Genomic DNA, 14,918 nt, shown 5'->3' on the forward strand with positions numbered 1-14,918 from the left:
ACCTACATGATCTGAAGCTGCCTACCTACACTCCCTTATCTCCCTCTGTCTTCTGCATTTCCTTTTTCCAGTTCCTATCAGCCTTCTTTGTGCTCTTGAGATGCACCAAACTAGTTTGGATCTCAAGGTCTTTCAATTTGCTGTTCCTCCTTCTTGGAACATTCTTTCTCCAGATCTTTGCAAGCCTATCTCCTTTCCATTGTTCAGATGTAATAGGATGTTGAATGGGATTTTTCCTGTTGCCTGGGAATTCTAGCTGAAGCCCATGATGAGGACAAAGAGGCGTTAAGAACACCATCTTCTCAAGAGAACTGCCCACATTGACACCAGACTACCCTCCCAGGGCTTACTAAGGGGTGTCAGAACTGTCCCTACCAGCTGTGTTTTATCCCTCCTCCTCAGTCTTCAGGAGATGATTAGGAATGAGAGAAAGAAACAAGTTAGAGTCAGACTCATCAGCCTCGTGGGAAGTGCAGTGTTAAGAAACAAACCTCACCCCAAGCCAAGTATTGGGAGAGAGTCCAAGAGAATCAGCCACAGACAGGGGTCCCTGGAAAAAGGAGATCATCATGCTATCCCTAAGTTGGATATCCATTTTCTAATTTGCTCTTGGACTGAGTAAAATAGGAGAGAACTGGTAATATTTCAAGGTGGGAATAGGAGCAGAAGAGGAGCTGCCTATACTGCTACTGTTCTCCTGGCAAGAACGGAAAAATTTTCTGGTTAGGCTAAGTGGACATTGCAGAAGGTAGCTGGGCTTGGGCCTCACAAGTCCTCCAGAGGACCCACCAGCATTTGAATGCCTGCCACAAAGAGGGTGTTAGTGGCCAGTGTTAGCCAGAGAAGCAGTAACGAGCTAGAAAGGTCTACTGCTGTGGCCAGATGAGTAAAGAGACTCTTGTCTCCTTTCCTCTCCTTCCACCCACCCCAATACACTGGAGAGACCTTGAAGAAGGAGGGGGAGGAAGTTTCTCAAAACCAGCTCATACTCCTTCCCAACCTCCATTTCCAAAAGCCAGGAACCCAGCTTAAGGCTGCTCTATGGGCTGAGGAAGGAAGAAGAGATTTAAATAGAGCTTGAGACTAAAGTCTTACAGTAGACTGGATTTTTCATAACCAGAAAGTTATGGAATCTTCTTGTGTCTGTCCTGGGCCTGTTTGCTCTCGAGATATATTTCTCACACATCCAACCCTGCTCCATATTGCGGCTGGGGACCTGACCCCAAAAAAGCACCATGGCAAGAATTGACAGAGACCTGTATCGGTGGCAGATGGGGTTGAGGTGGCAGGACAACAGGACAGGGTGATCATGCCACAGCCCATCTCTTCAAGACTGCCTGACTTCTGCACAGTTCTCAGCAACACCAGCCCTCCACTGCCAACGGAGCGCTGACACCAATGAAGTGAGTCTGGCCACAAGGGATATGCCTGAGTTCCCCTCCACAGCAGGCACCCACAGGTAAACGAAGGGTAGAACTAATTCCTGGGCAAATATAAGCAACTCTGGAATATTTGAAGGAAGAAATTTTGAAGAATATTTGAGGAAGGAAAAGACTGAACTTTGTGCTAATTTCACATTTTAGGGGCTGAGACTTGTAATTTATGTTTTAAAAGACACACAAATCTATTTTGTCATAACAAGTTGGGAAGATCTGAGACATATTTTACAACCACATTATCAACAACTATTTAGACTAGCATTTCCCAAAATTAAGTCATTTATATGGTTGGTTATTTAATATTTTTCTTTACACCAACACACTTTTTAAAATTTAAATACTCTCTTTAGCATATTAACTAAAAATAAACGTGAAATTCTGGATGTGGTAACTATACTTTTCTAACACATATTAAAATAAATATATAACTCTTAAAATAAAAGCCACCTAAAATGCCAAATAAAATAAAAACCACCTAAAAACCCACTTTTTCTATCCATATGTGGTACACATACTACACATTGGGAAATACAGATTTAGATGTAATTATAACTTCTCCTGACTTTGTTGCTCGCAACATTTCTTGTATATTATAATATCTTCTACTTTATGTGGTCTCAATTTTCTGTTAATTTTTATTTGGTTATAAGTTTTCCACAAAGTTTGTTTCTCAGAAAGGGTATATGCATGGTATAATTTCCAGTCTTGCCATTTCTGAAACTGCTTCTCATTTGTTCTCATACATGAAAGCGTGGCTGGCTGTGGAATTTTAATATCATAATTCTTAATCCACAGCATCATTTATATATTGTTCTATTGTCTTCTAATTTTAAATGTTGCAGATGAAAACTCCACTGCCAGTCTGAATCTCTTTCTGTATTGAAGTTTATAGAGTTTTTACATTATCCTTAAAATTTTACCAGATATATCCTGAGGTAGATTTTTTTTTTTTAAGAATATATTATTGTGTTTTAGGTGAAGGTTTACACAGAAGTTTAGGTTCCCATTCAAGAAGTTCTACACAAATTGTTCAGTGACATTGGTTGCATTCTTCACAATGCGTGAGCATTCTCATTATTTCTGTTCTGGTTGTTCTGTTTCCATTTATCTAGTTTCCCTGCCCCTTACATTCTTATCTTTGTTTTAATGTAATTGTTGACCATTTGGTCTAATTTAGGTGAGTTTTTTAAAGTAGCACAGGACTCACAAGTGATAGTCATTATTTTGTGAGCCAGTACGTTATTTAGCTTCAAGGTGATCTCAGGGGTTAGTTCTGGTTCAAGGTTTGAAGAATATCTCAGGGCAATAGTCTCAAGGAGTCCTCCAGTCTCAACCAGTCCAGTAGGGTTTTTCGTTTTTGTTTTTAGGAATTTGAGGTTCTGTTCCACATTTTTCTCCCATTCTATCAGAGTTCATCTATTGTGGCCCTGATTATAATTGTCAGTAGTGGTAGCTGGATACCATCTAGCTTTTCTGGTCTCAGGGTAGATGAGGCTGTATGTAGTTCTTGTAGACTGGAGTGGCTCTTCTGCAATGATTCTGCTTACCATTCAGTGAACCATTTCCACAGATATAGGTCTTCCTTTCTTCAGCTCAGGAAATTTTCTTTTATTCATTTTTTCATTGATACTTCTCTTCCATCCATTCGTCTTTGTTATTCCATTAAAATGAGAACATTCCATGTCATGTTTCTTTTACCCTCTGAAATTTCACTGAAAATACAAATGTGATTTTTTTAAACATTATCTCCTGTTTTCTATAATAATTCTTCTTAATTGCAGCCATTTGCTCCAATTGATACGCTGGTTCTCTTTTTGAAGCTGCTGAATCTCCTCAGATGACTAGCTGGGGCTTGCAATTTGTTGATATTTATAAATATGAAAGTCTATATTGAAAAGGATCGATAGCTGCTCTGGGTGCTATCAGCATGTGGGTACAGCACTATGAGCTTCCACCCAGCTGTTCCCAGCTTATCTTTGCCTCCAGCCCCTGCTGGCACAGCCTTGTTGCTATCAGCATCAGGAGAGACTCGCAGGCAGGCCCTAACTCTGCTAGAGTTGTAATATATCCAGTCACACCAGCTTTATATCTTCCAGAAAGCCCTCAGGGTTTTGGCTCAGTTGATGTTGTTCTTCCTTATTTAACAGTGGTGTTGCAGATTCTTTTCTTGTTTTTATCATTTCAATAAGATTTTGAGAAGGAAGGGAAATTAATATATGCTGAAATTGTTATCTTGAAATAAAATGTGAGCCTGATACAGCTGGCTCTGTGACGCTCTGCCCACCTTCCCTCAGGCCTAACTATTGCAATGTTGTGCTGTTAGTTGCCACCCAGTCAATTCAGACTCATGGCAGCCCCATGTGCAATGCACCCCTCCAATTTCCAATTGCCAGTTGCTGTATCTTTGTCTGAGAGCTTTCTCAGGCATCCTGAACCCCCTCTGCCTATACACAGGAGGCCAGAAGTACTGGAATGTAAGACTCCACCCCTTTCAATGACTGATGGGATTGGTGTATAAACACCCTAGATCCCTTGTCCCTTAGGTTGGAAATCTGGAGGTGCCTGTTGTACAATGGCTCCCAGAGCTCCTAAGCAGAGAGTACAATCTAGTTACCCATAGTGGGAAAGCCTGCTTTTCCTTAATTGTCTCTCTTCCCCATTCTTCTACTAGTGTTTCCTGGGATCATCTCCCAAGCAAGCTACATGCAAATGAATCCTCATCTCAGGGGGAACGCAAACCAAAACACTGAGTGCGGTTCTCTCTCGGTGTGGAGGATGAACTGGAGGAGAGAAGCTAGAGAGCGGGACATCAGCATGGCGGTGTGAGCTCGTGCCTCTTTGCCTCTAAGGAAAACCAACACATACAACAACGCGAGAGTGCCCCAAGATATTTTAAAAAGATTTTGACATTTAAAAAAATCAAAGAAGTCATCATGGAAATATCCAGACTTTGTTGAACTTCCTAGCACTTATTTTATGGTTGCTTATTATTATTATTATTATTAGAAAGAAAGGTCCGATAGCCAATGAAAACCTTATGCATCACAACAGAATATTATCTGATGAACCCCCTAGGTTGGAAGGCACTCAAAATACATAGTGGCTGTAACAATGGACATGAGCATACCAACAATCGTGAGGATGGCACAGGACCAGGTAACATTTTGTTCTGTTATATATGGGGTCGCCCTGAGTTGGGGCCAACTCAATGGCAACTAACAACAACATTATTACTATTATTACTAAAGAAGCACTCAGTAAATGAATGAATGGAAAAATAAATGACTCCTGGGCTACTGGATGGTGGTGGTGCCATTCACTGAGAGAGGGGGCCACAATTTAATGTCTATCAGGTGGGATCCCTTCTGACTGGCAGGGGTATATGCCATGTGACTGTTAAATAGTCTGACTGTCCCCTTCCCTATGCCTTCCCGGGACCCTGAGTTACAGGAAGGACCCAGAGTGCCTGCTACCTGATACATTGGTAGGAGGAGGTCATCTCCCTCACCTCTTCTCCCGCTACACTATCCCGTCTGTGACCCAGGGCCATGGTGGACTGCATCTTCACTTCGTGACTCCACGAGCCTCCTAGCCTGCCCCCTGTAGTTCCTGTCCAATACCAGGCACCCCACAACTCAAGTCACTCAGTGGGTAGGCTAGTCCCAAACAATCCACCTCTGGGGCCTTCCAACCTATAACCAACGCCATTCCGTGACGCATTAGAAAGACTCAGTGCTCTTCTACTTAGGAAGCCCCTAAGTGGAAGTTCTGCGCTGTCTGCTCTTTTTTTTCTCTCGCTTCAATTTCCTTCCTATTCCAAGGACTACTACGGTGAATTCACTTTGTTGAGTTTTTGGACCAGCCCAGCAGAATGGGAGGAAATATCCCAGCAGGCCACGTGCCTGGTGATTATGTTTCTCCTCCAGGGTCAAACCAAGAGCCAGAGAGTCACAGACTTGGAGCTAGGAGGGAGCAGATAGGCAGCCTCCAACCGTGGTTCCCTGAAAAGATCTTGGGTACTAGAGTGAGACAGCATCAGAGTCTGAAACCAGCCCTGTGACCTGGAACAAGTAACTTCTCAAATTTCAACTTTATTTTTATTTTTTTTCATCTGCAAAGTGGAGATAAAAATACCTACCTTGCAGTATTATCATGAAAAGTAAATGGGACATATAATAAGTCTGATGTTTGATAACTGAGAGTTGATATTATGATTATTTTATCCCAACCTGTTTGAGAGAAAGAGGCAGACTTGTCCACAGTCACGCACTGAGACAGCGGCAGAGCCACTGTTCATCCAGCTTCCCGGTCTTGGGCTCTTCTGCCCACCCTAGATTGCCCTCACCAGGCGGGAGACAACAGGTAGGAGCAGATGAGCATGATGGAAAAATCTTCTCATTCTCTGATCATTTCTTGAGGGCTAGCACAAGTGACAAGGAGTCCCTGGTGCACACAGTCAACCGCGCAGCTCCCAAGTGAAAAGTTGGAGGTTCAAACCCACCCAGAGGTGCCTCTGAAGAAAGGCTGGCAATCTGCTTTTGAAAAGTCACAGCCATGAAAACCCTACTCTGCAACACACAGGGTCGCCGTAAGTCAGAATCGACTCGACGGCAACTCGTAGTGGTTAGCACAAGCGGCAGGGAACAACCCAGGTCAGCTTCCGCCTCAGCGGTGAAGAACAAACGGACTAGGGGTGAAAAAAGTCAGCCCGAAGAAAGTGCCCGGAAAAGATGTTTTTATGGTCATTTTCATGGAAAAAAAGATCAAAGGATACAGCATGAAGATATACATTTCTCAGAAAATTCATCCCTATGGACCTTTTTGGTGTCAGTAAAAGTTGCAGTTGTAATTCAAGAGTAGCCAAATGAAAGTCATAAAATCGCAGGGCCGGGGGGAAGGGCAGGAGGCAAGGGAAAAGTAGTAATTATGTGCTGTTTCTTTTCTTGTTTCAGATAATTTGGAGTTTCAACTTTTCCAGCAAGTCAGAGTTACATAAACAGTTGCCATACTAAAATATGGTTGTGTAAAAATATAAAACTCCTAAAGCATGATGGCAATCATATTTTAGAGGAAAAAAAAATTAAAGTCTGGTAATATCTGAAAATACAAATAGGATCATTTCAGCAGTTCTGTTTCTCTGAACAGCAGATGCAAACGATGGATGTATGTTCAAGAATAAAGCATTCAGTCTGCACATAACTTACATAGGGGTAACATTTCTGAACACTGGCTTGGAAAGAAAACATGAAGGACATCTTACACTCAACGACAATGGCTAAAAGGAGGAAACCACTTTCTGAAGGATGCAGTGGGCAGAAGGCCATGACCTTTATTTTCAGCTTGCTCTTAACCTGTGTTGGGATGTGTTCCCTTCCTGCCGCGTGGGGTTTCCTGCAGATTCTAGCACCAATATGTGAATCAGGTTTTGTCTTTGATCTGAGTCCTTTATGTCTTCAGTTTTGAGTGTATTGAGGTATGTTTTCTTTGGTTGCTCTTGTGATCAATGTGTAATAAAAAACAGTAATATTTACAACATTTAAACATTTTAAATTTCAGTGTCAACTTTTCACACAGAAAACTGGGAAATGTTTAGGAATCATTGGAAGGTCATTCACTACTTCCTAGCATCTGTCATGAAGCTGTTTTCAATACACAGAACAATTAGCCTACTAGCACAGCTATATGCTTTCTGGTCCAGAATCTTCCCCGTGCTCAGTGGGGAGGCGAATCCCGTGACTGCCATGTCCTCGGTTCGCCACGCTTCACAGTAGTTATCCACAAGACGGACGCCATGGACATTGGAGCCATGCCAAATGATCTTCTGGGGCCTAAAAAGTAATTTTGTTGTGTTACTTTTGGAAATGACACTTCTTTGTGATATATCTTGGTGAGTGAATTGGCATAAGCTAGGGAATCAAGGGCCAAACTCCTTAACCCTCCGTGGAATGATCCCAAACAATCTCCTGTCCTCATTGCTCTTACCAACTTTTTGAACACACTATATATTCCAACCATAGCCAGCTTGTAGTTGTTTTGACTTCATACCCTGCTGTTATGAATCTGAACGTTTGCTCATGAAGTCCCTTAGCCTGGAGTGGCCTTTCATTTTCAGACCAGTGAGTCCTCCTCATCTTTCAAAGCCCAATAAATGCCTCCTCTTGCATGAAGCCTTCTCTGATTCTTGCCCCCAAGCTGTTGCTGTTGTGTGCTGTCGAGTCAATTTCGACTCATAGTGACCCTACAGGACACAGTAGAACTGTCCCATAGGGTCTTCTAGGCTGTAATCTTTACAGGAGCAGATTGCTGGGTCTCTTCTCCCACGGAGGAGCTGCTAGGTTTGGAGTGCCAACTTTCAGTCAGCAGTCAAGTGCTTACCACTGCACCACCAGGGCTACTTTGCCCCCAAGTCAGAACAAATATTTCCTCCGCACTCCTATCATATTGTCTGTGTCTCCACTTTATAATTATAGTATTCTGCCTAGAACTGTAGTTTGTCTGTGTCTGTCTTTCCCTGTAAGGATAAGGCTAGCAGCCATGCAGGTTTATTATTGTGCCTTCCGGGCCTGACACTGAATCCTGCATTGAGCAGGCACTCATGAAAGGTTTGCCGAGTTGCTCTGTTCTGAAAAGCATAAATAACTTTCAAAGAATTAGAGTGCAACTCACAGCTGAGTGGTACAGGATCACCAGGAGTAGCATCACTTACCACTTATTAAGTGCCTACTGCATGCTAGATGTCCTCAAGCATATTCATTTTATTCTCACAACAATCCTATTGTATATGATTATCTTGCCCGTTTTATAGGTGAGGAAGCTGAGGCTCAGATGGTGGAAGAGACCTGCTCCGGGTCTCACGTTGAGCTACTGGACCTTGGTCTCCTTGTTCCAAGGCCTGGGTTTTCTCTGTGCCCCTCAGCTGCGTCACTGAGCCTTAATGCTGGCAACATCCCAGAGGGGCGGTTGATGAAGGCATCCCATTGTCAGGACGTTTCCTAAAGCTGTTTGTCATACCATATACCACCAGGGCTTCCACCATCACTTACCAAGAAGGATCTGTCATCACGTCTCGGCCATCAAAGGAGTATATCGGAACACGAGTATTGAATTGACCTCCGTGGCCAGAAAAAATTGAGTCCCAATTATTAAAAAGTACTTGGCCCTATGGAAACAAAACACTACTTTAGAATCATTATATGATCTGCCTGCAAATGGACTAGATTTTTACTCATTCTTTAAGGTCCAGATGCCACCTCACACTGAACCTCCCAATCCCAATCCCAGAACCTGGACAGGGTGGGGACTCTGGAAATGTTTGTGGATTGATTTATAATCCATCCTTGAACCCTGCTGGTCTGGATCTCTTTATTTCTTGAGGGTAATTTCTCTTATTATATGTGGATACAAGGCTCCTGTCCATCAAATGTGCATTGTAGGTCTTTATTTTGTTTTTCTTATTTTCAAAATTTTATACATATGTGCTGTGCTTCAAATTTGTGCCAGTGCCACTCTGCACTGTGGGTGATGTGGAGATGAATTTCTTCGTCCTTTTCCATGAAGGAGCCCCGTCTCTTGTGGAGAAGCCCATGAATACAAATAACGAAGTAGGCAAACTGTTGAAAAAGAACCTGGGAAGAGGAGATCGAAAGTGCTTGTGTGGGGTTAGGATGGCACTTGTTAGCCTTAGGTTCCAAATCAAAATCCTGGGGTCACAGGGACCAAAGGGTCTCAAAGTGCCTTGGCGATCTAGTTAGTAGTGAGAATCAAGGATGTGTATGAATAGTGGTGGAACTGTCCCACTTTAGTCTTAATGGAGATGGCTGCTTCCATGGTGTAAGTGAGGGAACCTACGAGGCCCTGCCTGGCCAGCAAATGCGGGCAGAGAAATGTCTGCCAGCTTTGGCAGCTTAGATGCACAGACAGCACCAAACCAGGGTGCAGGACAGAGTGCCTCTGCCCTGGGACCATGTTCACAGCTGTTCTCGGCTGCTACTCAGCAATGCCCTGTGGAAGGAGGCGTTCTCAGGTGGAACAAGAAGCCCAGACACAGGAGTCAGGGAAACTAAGTCTAGCTCTCAGTGACTTCGAGCAAACTATTTTCTTCCTCTGAGCCTCCATTTCCTCTTCTGACAAACTGAGAAAAGAATAACTCCCATCTTTATTGTATCTATTAGGATAATGGATGTTGTTGCTGTTGGGTGCCCTCGAGTTGATCCCCACTCATTGCGACCCTATAGGACACAGTAGAACTGCCCCATAGGGTTTTCTAGGCTGTAAATCTTTACAGAAGCAGATTGCCAGGTCTTTTCTCCTGTGGAGCCACTTGCGGTTTCAAACTGTTGACATTTTGGTTGGGAGCCAAGCACTTAACCACTGAGCCACAGGCCTCCTTGAATAATGGATATAAAGTGCTTTATAAACAGAAAAATAAAACTATATAAATAAAAAGGATCACAAGACCATCCAAGCAGGAAGGGCTAGTCTAAATATAAAGAAAACTGAGGCCCAGAAAGGGAAAGTGATTTGCCCAAAATCACACAGCCAGTCAGGGACAGAGCTGGGCTTTGAATCCAGCACTTTTCTGATGATGTCAGGGAGTGGCAGCAACCTACAGTCCCTGGGGTGACCAGTGCATCTGGAAGACAATGGGAAAAATATTTATCTTTACCCTGAGGTTCACTATTGGAAGGCTGTATCTCTCTGCTTTCCTCACAATTGTGGAGAGATCTTGCAAATGGGAGGATAAGAATGCCCGGTAGGTGGACAACAGTCCTGCAGCCCTGGCCTGCTGGAAGCACTGCAAATCAGCTCGAATGTACCCAGAAAACGGTGTGTTCAGAGCAACCAAGTGCAGCTGAAAAAAGTGAGAGAAAAGACACTGCCGTCAAAGAGTTAAAGGCAAACACCGACACCTAAAACCATCTCATGTTCCTAATAAGGTCACAGACTTCTTAGGATGGAAGCATTTTCGAGTTCATCTTATTCAACCTCTACCAGCAGTTGGAATCTCAGTTTCTGCTTGAGTGTCTCCAGTGTCTCATGGTCTCCCAAAGCAGCATGTTCCAGTTCTGAACAGTGCTATACGGTAGAAATGTCTTCCTTATATTAGCTCCTTGGATTAACCCTCGGACCATGAGTTTGAGACCTCTGGATCCTCCAACAGCCCAGTCTCCTGCTCATAGCAGAGATTTTAAGCTAGCTTTGCTCCTGGGTCCCAAGATCCGTCTAGCTATCTGCCTGCTGCCCCTTTCTTCCATCTCCCCAGCAGGCCTGGGGCCAGGAGAAAAAGGCCTTGAAAAGAGAAGGGCATGGCATTTATTACTAAGGTAGCTGGGATAGATTCTTTTGAAAGCTAAAAAAAAACAAAGCAAAACCCACCAAACCCATTGCCATCGAGTCAATTCCAACTCATAGTGACCCTATAGGACAGAGTACAACTGCCCCATAGAGTTTCCAAGCAGTGCCTGGTGGATTTGAACTGCTGACCTTTTGGTTAGCAGCCATAGCACTTAACCACCACACCACCAGGGTTTCCTTTGGAAGCTCGGGGTCATATAATAATCCTACTCTCACATCCCTGCCATCTTGGCTAGCAGCCAAAATCAAAGCCATTCCATAATTTGCTTTCTCCTACACTTTTTCTCCCAAAACCCGGCCCTCTTTACTGCCCTCTCTCCCAACCCTTTCTGCCGTACCCTTGGAATACATTTCATAATCGTGGACCACTCATCCCTCCTTCTCCACCTCTCCTCCTTAATCTCATCTCAGGAGTCACTTTATCTCATCAGCAGAGAGCTGGGGAAGGATGGTGCAGGAACTGGGTCCAAGTTGTTAGAAAATATTTTTAGATGTCTTAAGTCAAAGGACAGGGAATGAGCCCCATGTGGTGGGGCAGAAGGTTGTGGTGCTTTTCTTCTCTGTTTCTGTGCTGTCTAAAGCCTTCAGTAGCTCCCCACTGCCCACCGGAAAAGGTCAAAGTCCTCACCCTGGCTCACAAGGCCCTTGATGACTAACCCTTACCCTTTCTGATATCTGCACACTAAACTTCTCCCTTCTCAGCCACACTGGAATACTTGCAATTAGAAAAATGCACAGTGCTTCCCTTGCCTCCCACCAGCCCACAGTCCCTCTGCCTGGAATTCCCAACCTCCTCCTACCACCTGGCTCACTCCTGCTCCTGACTCTCCTTTAGGTCTTGGCTTAGACTTCACCTCCTCCATGCAGACTTCTCTGACCTACCAGCGCTGGCCTCGCCCAAACCATTTATCACTCTATATTGTAACTGCCTATCTTTTTTTTGTGAAAGTATACACAGCCAAAGATACATGATTTCAGTAATTTCTACATGCACAATTCAGTGACGTTGGTTACATTGTTCAAGTTGTGTTACTCTTCTCGTTACCATTTTCTACATTATTCCACCACCATTATCTTAAACTCACTGCCCCCTAAGCTTCCCATCCAACCTTTCGAGTTGACATTGTCACTTTGATCTCACATAGATAATTCTTTAAAAGAGCACACTGCTCAAAGAAGATGTACTTTACTAATTAAAATAAGCTTTTTTTTTTTTTTTTTGGTTCAAAGAACACTTCAGGGGACAGTTTGGGTTTAAAGATTATCTAAGGACAATAGTTTCAAGGGGCTCAACCAGCTTCAATGGCTCCAGAAAGTCTGGATTCCATTGAGAATTTGAAAAGTTGTTCCATATTTTCCCCCCTTTTTATCAGGATTCTTCTATAGAATATTTGATCAAAGCATTTGTAGCTGCTTATCTTTTGTTTGCCTTTCTCACTACTCTGTAAGCATCTAGAGGGTAGGAACTGTGTGCCAAGCACAGGGCGTAGCACATAGCAGACACACATGAAATATTTGCAGAGTCAGTGCATGAATTGTACTTACTGCAGGCTTCTCATAATTGGCACTTAAAATAGGCGTCAGTGGAGGCTGAGGCTGATGCTGACGTGGCTGTTATGTAAATCAGAAAAACAAATGGTTCTGAATATGCATTCAATTGGTTCTTCAGTACATTGAGGTGTTAGTGTAGTTTTTCTTGGGAAGGTACTTTCAATAGTTTGTCATTGTCTTTGGGCCACTGTTAAGTGTGACGAGCTTCACGCTCCAGTAAAGCAATTATCCTCAGAAAGGGAGGGGATGTTCTCAAGTCTCTTAAAAGGAGTACTGAACCAAGGAAGCAGAAGACCCATGTTTTATGGCTAACTCTGTCACTTAATAGAGCAAGTCACCTCTTCAGAGCCTCAGTTTCCTCATCTGTAGAATGAGGATGATAGTACCTGCCTCACAGGGTCACTGTAGGACTAAAAAATGGACAATGTAAGTTGCTGATGTTCTTCTCAGGCCAAGAAGTCTCCGAGTGTCAAGATTAAAGGTCTCTTCAAGATTGCTGATACCAACCAATGATTTCACAGATGAATAAACTGAAGCCAAGTAGGAATTCAGCTACTACAATGGGAATAACAGGTCTCCAGCCTGAGTCCAGTTTTCCCTCAACTCTATTGTGAGACTCTTCTGTTGGCACCTGTTAATTTCTGGGCTTCCACAAGATATTACACCTGGCTGTCTAGAGCTTGGAGAGCCTGGTGCTCAATACCAGGGGGACTCAATAAATGCTGACAACTGAAGGAACGAGCAGCAAAGACGTGAAAATACTCACATTGCTGGAAAGTGCAGGGGGAGGAGGGCTGTCAGCAGGAATGGGGATCAGTTCTCCCAGCTTTAAGAAAAACAGGACAGCGAGAATGGAATATCAATAGGAAAATGGCATTTCCAGGAGCAGATTATTATTTTTAGAGGGTATTGGAGGTCATTTGTTAAAGGAAAGTTTAAGAGTTACCTGTAATTTTTTCCAGCCCTCTCTGACACGGATGAAAAACTCGGTGCTGTCCCTCAGGTAGATGAATGTCCCTTCTATAACCAAATGTGCTTTCTGCAGCATATCATCCATGTTGCTGAACGCTGTAACCTGCCAGACAATTTTAAATTCCAAACACTGCAGTTATCATTAGAGCAGTGGCACAATGGGAAAAGCTGGCCCCTTTGTAAAGTTAACTATAAGCCATTCCCTCATACTCAAGAAAAAGGCTTATTTACTGTGCCCTGTGGAGATACGTAACTTCATTAATAACCAAAGGACGTTCTTTTTGATGAAACAAAACCACATATTACTTTGAAACACAAGTCTAAACTATAAAGAATATAACAAACTACAACAGAAAAGATAATATTTCGTGAGTACAAAGACACTTAAATACTGTAAGCAGAGCTGTCTGTTGGGTTTCGGCTTTAGCAAAATCACCGGTAAGTGCTGCCACTTGCATTTTTTTCAGCTGCTCAGAGACACTAACATTTTAAAATGGTGGTATCTCATGCTGTTCCTTAAGTGGTTTCCAATTTGTTTTCATTTGGACAGGAATGAAATGAAAATAAAATAAGAAATGCAGGCAAGTGAGCAACTATACTTCAGTCTTGAAATTTTGTGCCTAGCCGGGTAGTTACAATGTTAAATGCATGACAGAAAATGGTGGTCTGTAATTTCTCTGACTAGAAAACTGCCAAAGATTAGACAGTCATCTTGGCGTATCTAGAAGAAGACATAAACCAAAAAAACCAAACCCACTGCTGTCGAGTCGATTCCAACTCATAGCGACCCCATAGGGTTTCCGAGGCGGTAAATCTCTACAGAAGCAAATTGTTACATCTTTCTCCCAGGGAGTTGTAGGTGGTTTCAAACTGCCAACCTTTCAGTTAGCAGTTGATAAAAATCTATTAAATAGCATCAAATCTCAAAGAAATATCAGCCAAAAGAGGTGTTTTTTTTAAACTAAGATTCTAAAAAAATTAATTTCCAACTAGCCTTGAATGACCTTGTGAATCAAAATGGCTGAGAAATTCTCCTACAGTGACTTAATATATCAAAATTTTATCATCTGCTGGAGAGCTCTTCTTTTGGCAGTCAAATTTTGACTAAAATCCAGCAAAGATTGAAGAGTGTTCCTAGGACTCCTGATCGCCTTGTGAGGTATTTGTCCATCTTTTGTGCATTATTGTATTTTCTTAGTGCTCTATGGCAATGGGTTTCTGCCCTGCCCAGTGATCTGCAGGGTAACAAAAGTGTGAGTAACATCCTTTGGTAGAATAGAGAAGGGCTGGCCAGTGCAAGGACCAGCACAAGAACCCTTGTGTTTATAATTTTTGATGTAATATGATTGGTTCTTATTAAAGCTTAGTCAGTTAAGGCTTAGAAGGATGGAACTTAAATAATAAATGATTTTTTTTCCTGTATCTTGTTACTTGGTAAGTCATCTGGATAGATAATAAACACTGCTTGCAGTATTTAAATATCTTCGTACTCATAAAATATTTCTCTGTTTTAATTAATCTGTTAGGTATAATTTAGATTTGTATCTCAAAGTAATACATGGTTTTGTTTTATCCACCAGTTCTATTTTCATGGAGGCCTTA

At 42.7% G+C, this 14,918-nt stretch overlaps 1 protein-coding gene across 1 annotated transcript in view; it reads right to left on the minus strand.

The window, feature by feature from the left end:
• Positions 1-6,203: 6,203 nt before the first annotated feature.
• COL15A1 (collagen type XV alpha 1 chain) overlaps positions 6,204-14,918 on the minus strand; it is a 118,193-nt gene continuing 109,478 nt past the window's right edge. The window contains exons 35-40 of the mRNA XM_012554375.2: positions 13,291-13,419; positions 13,111-13,170; positions 12,339-12,404; positions 10,105-10,290; positions 8,483-8,598; positions 6,204-7,267 (exon numbers count right to left, since the gene is read on the minus strand). Of these exons, the coding sequence (XP_012409829.1) occupies positions 7,054-7,267; positions 8,483-8,598; positions 10,105-10,290; positions 12,339-12,404; positions 13,111-13,170; positions 13,291-13,419 (771 nt within the window). The 3' untranslated portion in view covers positions 6,204-7,053. The remainder of the gene's footprint in view (positions 7,268-8,482; positions 8,599-10,104; positions 10,291-12,338; positions 12,405-13,110; positions 13,171-13,290; positions 13,420-14,918) is intronic.

The sequence above is a fragment of the Trichechus manatus genome, unplaced genomic scaffold (assembly GCF_000243295.1).
Source record: "Trichechus manatus latirostris isolate Lorelei unplaced genomic scaffold, TriManLat1.0 scaffold00016, whole genome shotgun sequence".
NCBI classification, from domain to species: domain Eukaryota; kingdom Metazoa; phylum Chordata; class Mammalia; order Sirenia; family Trichechidae; genus Trichechus; species Trichechus manatus.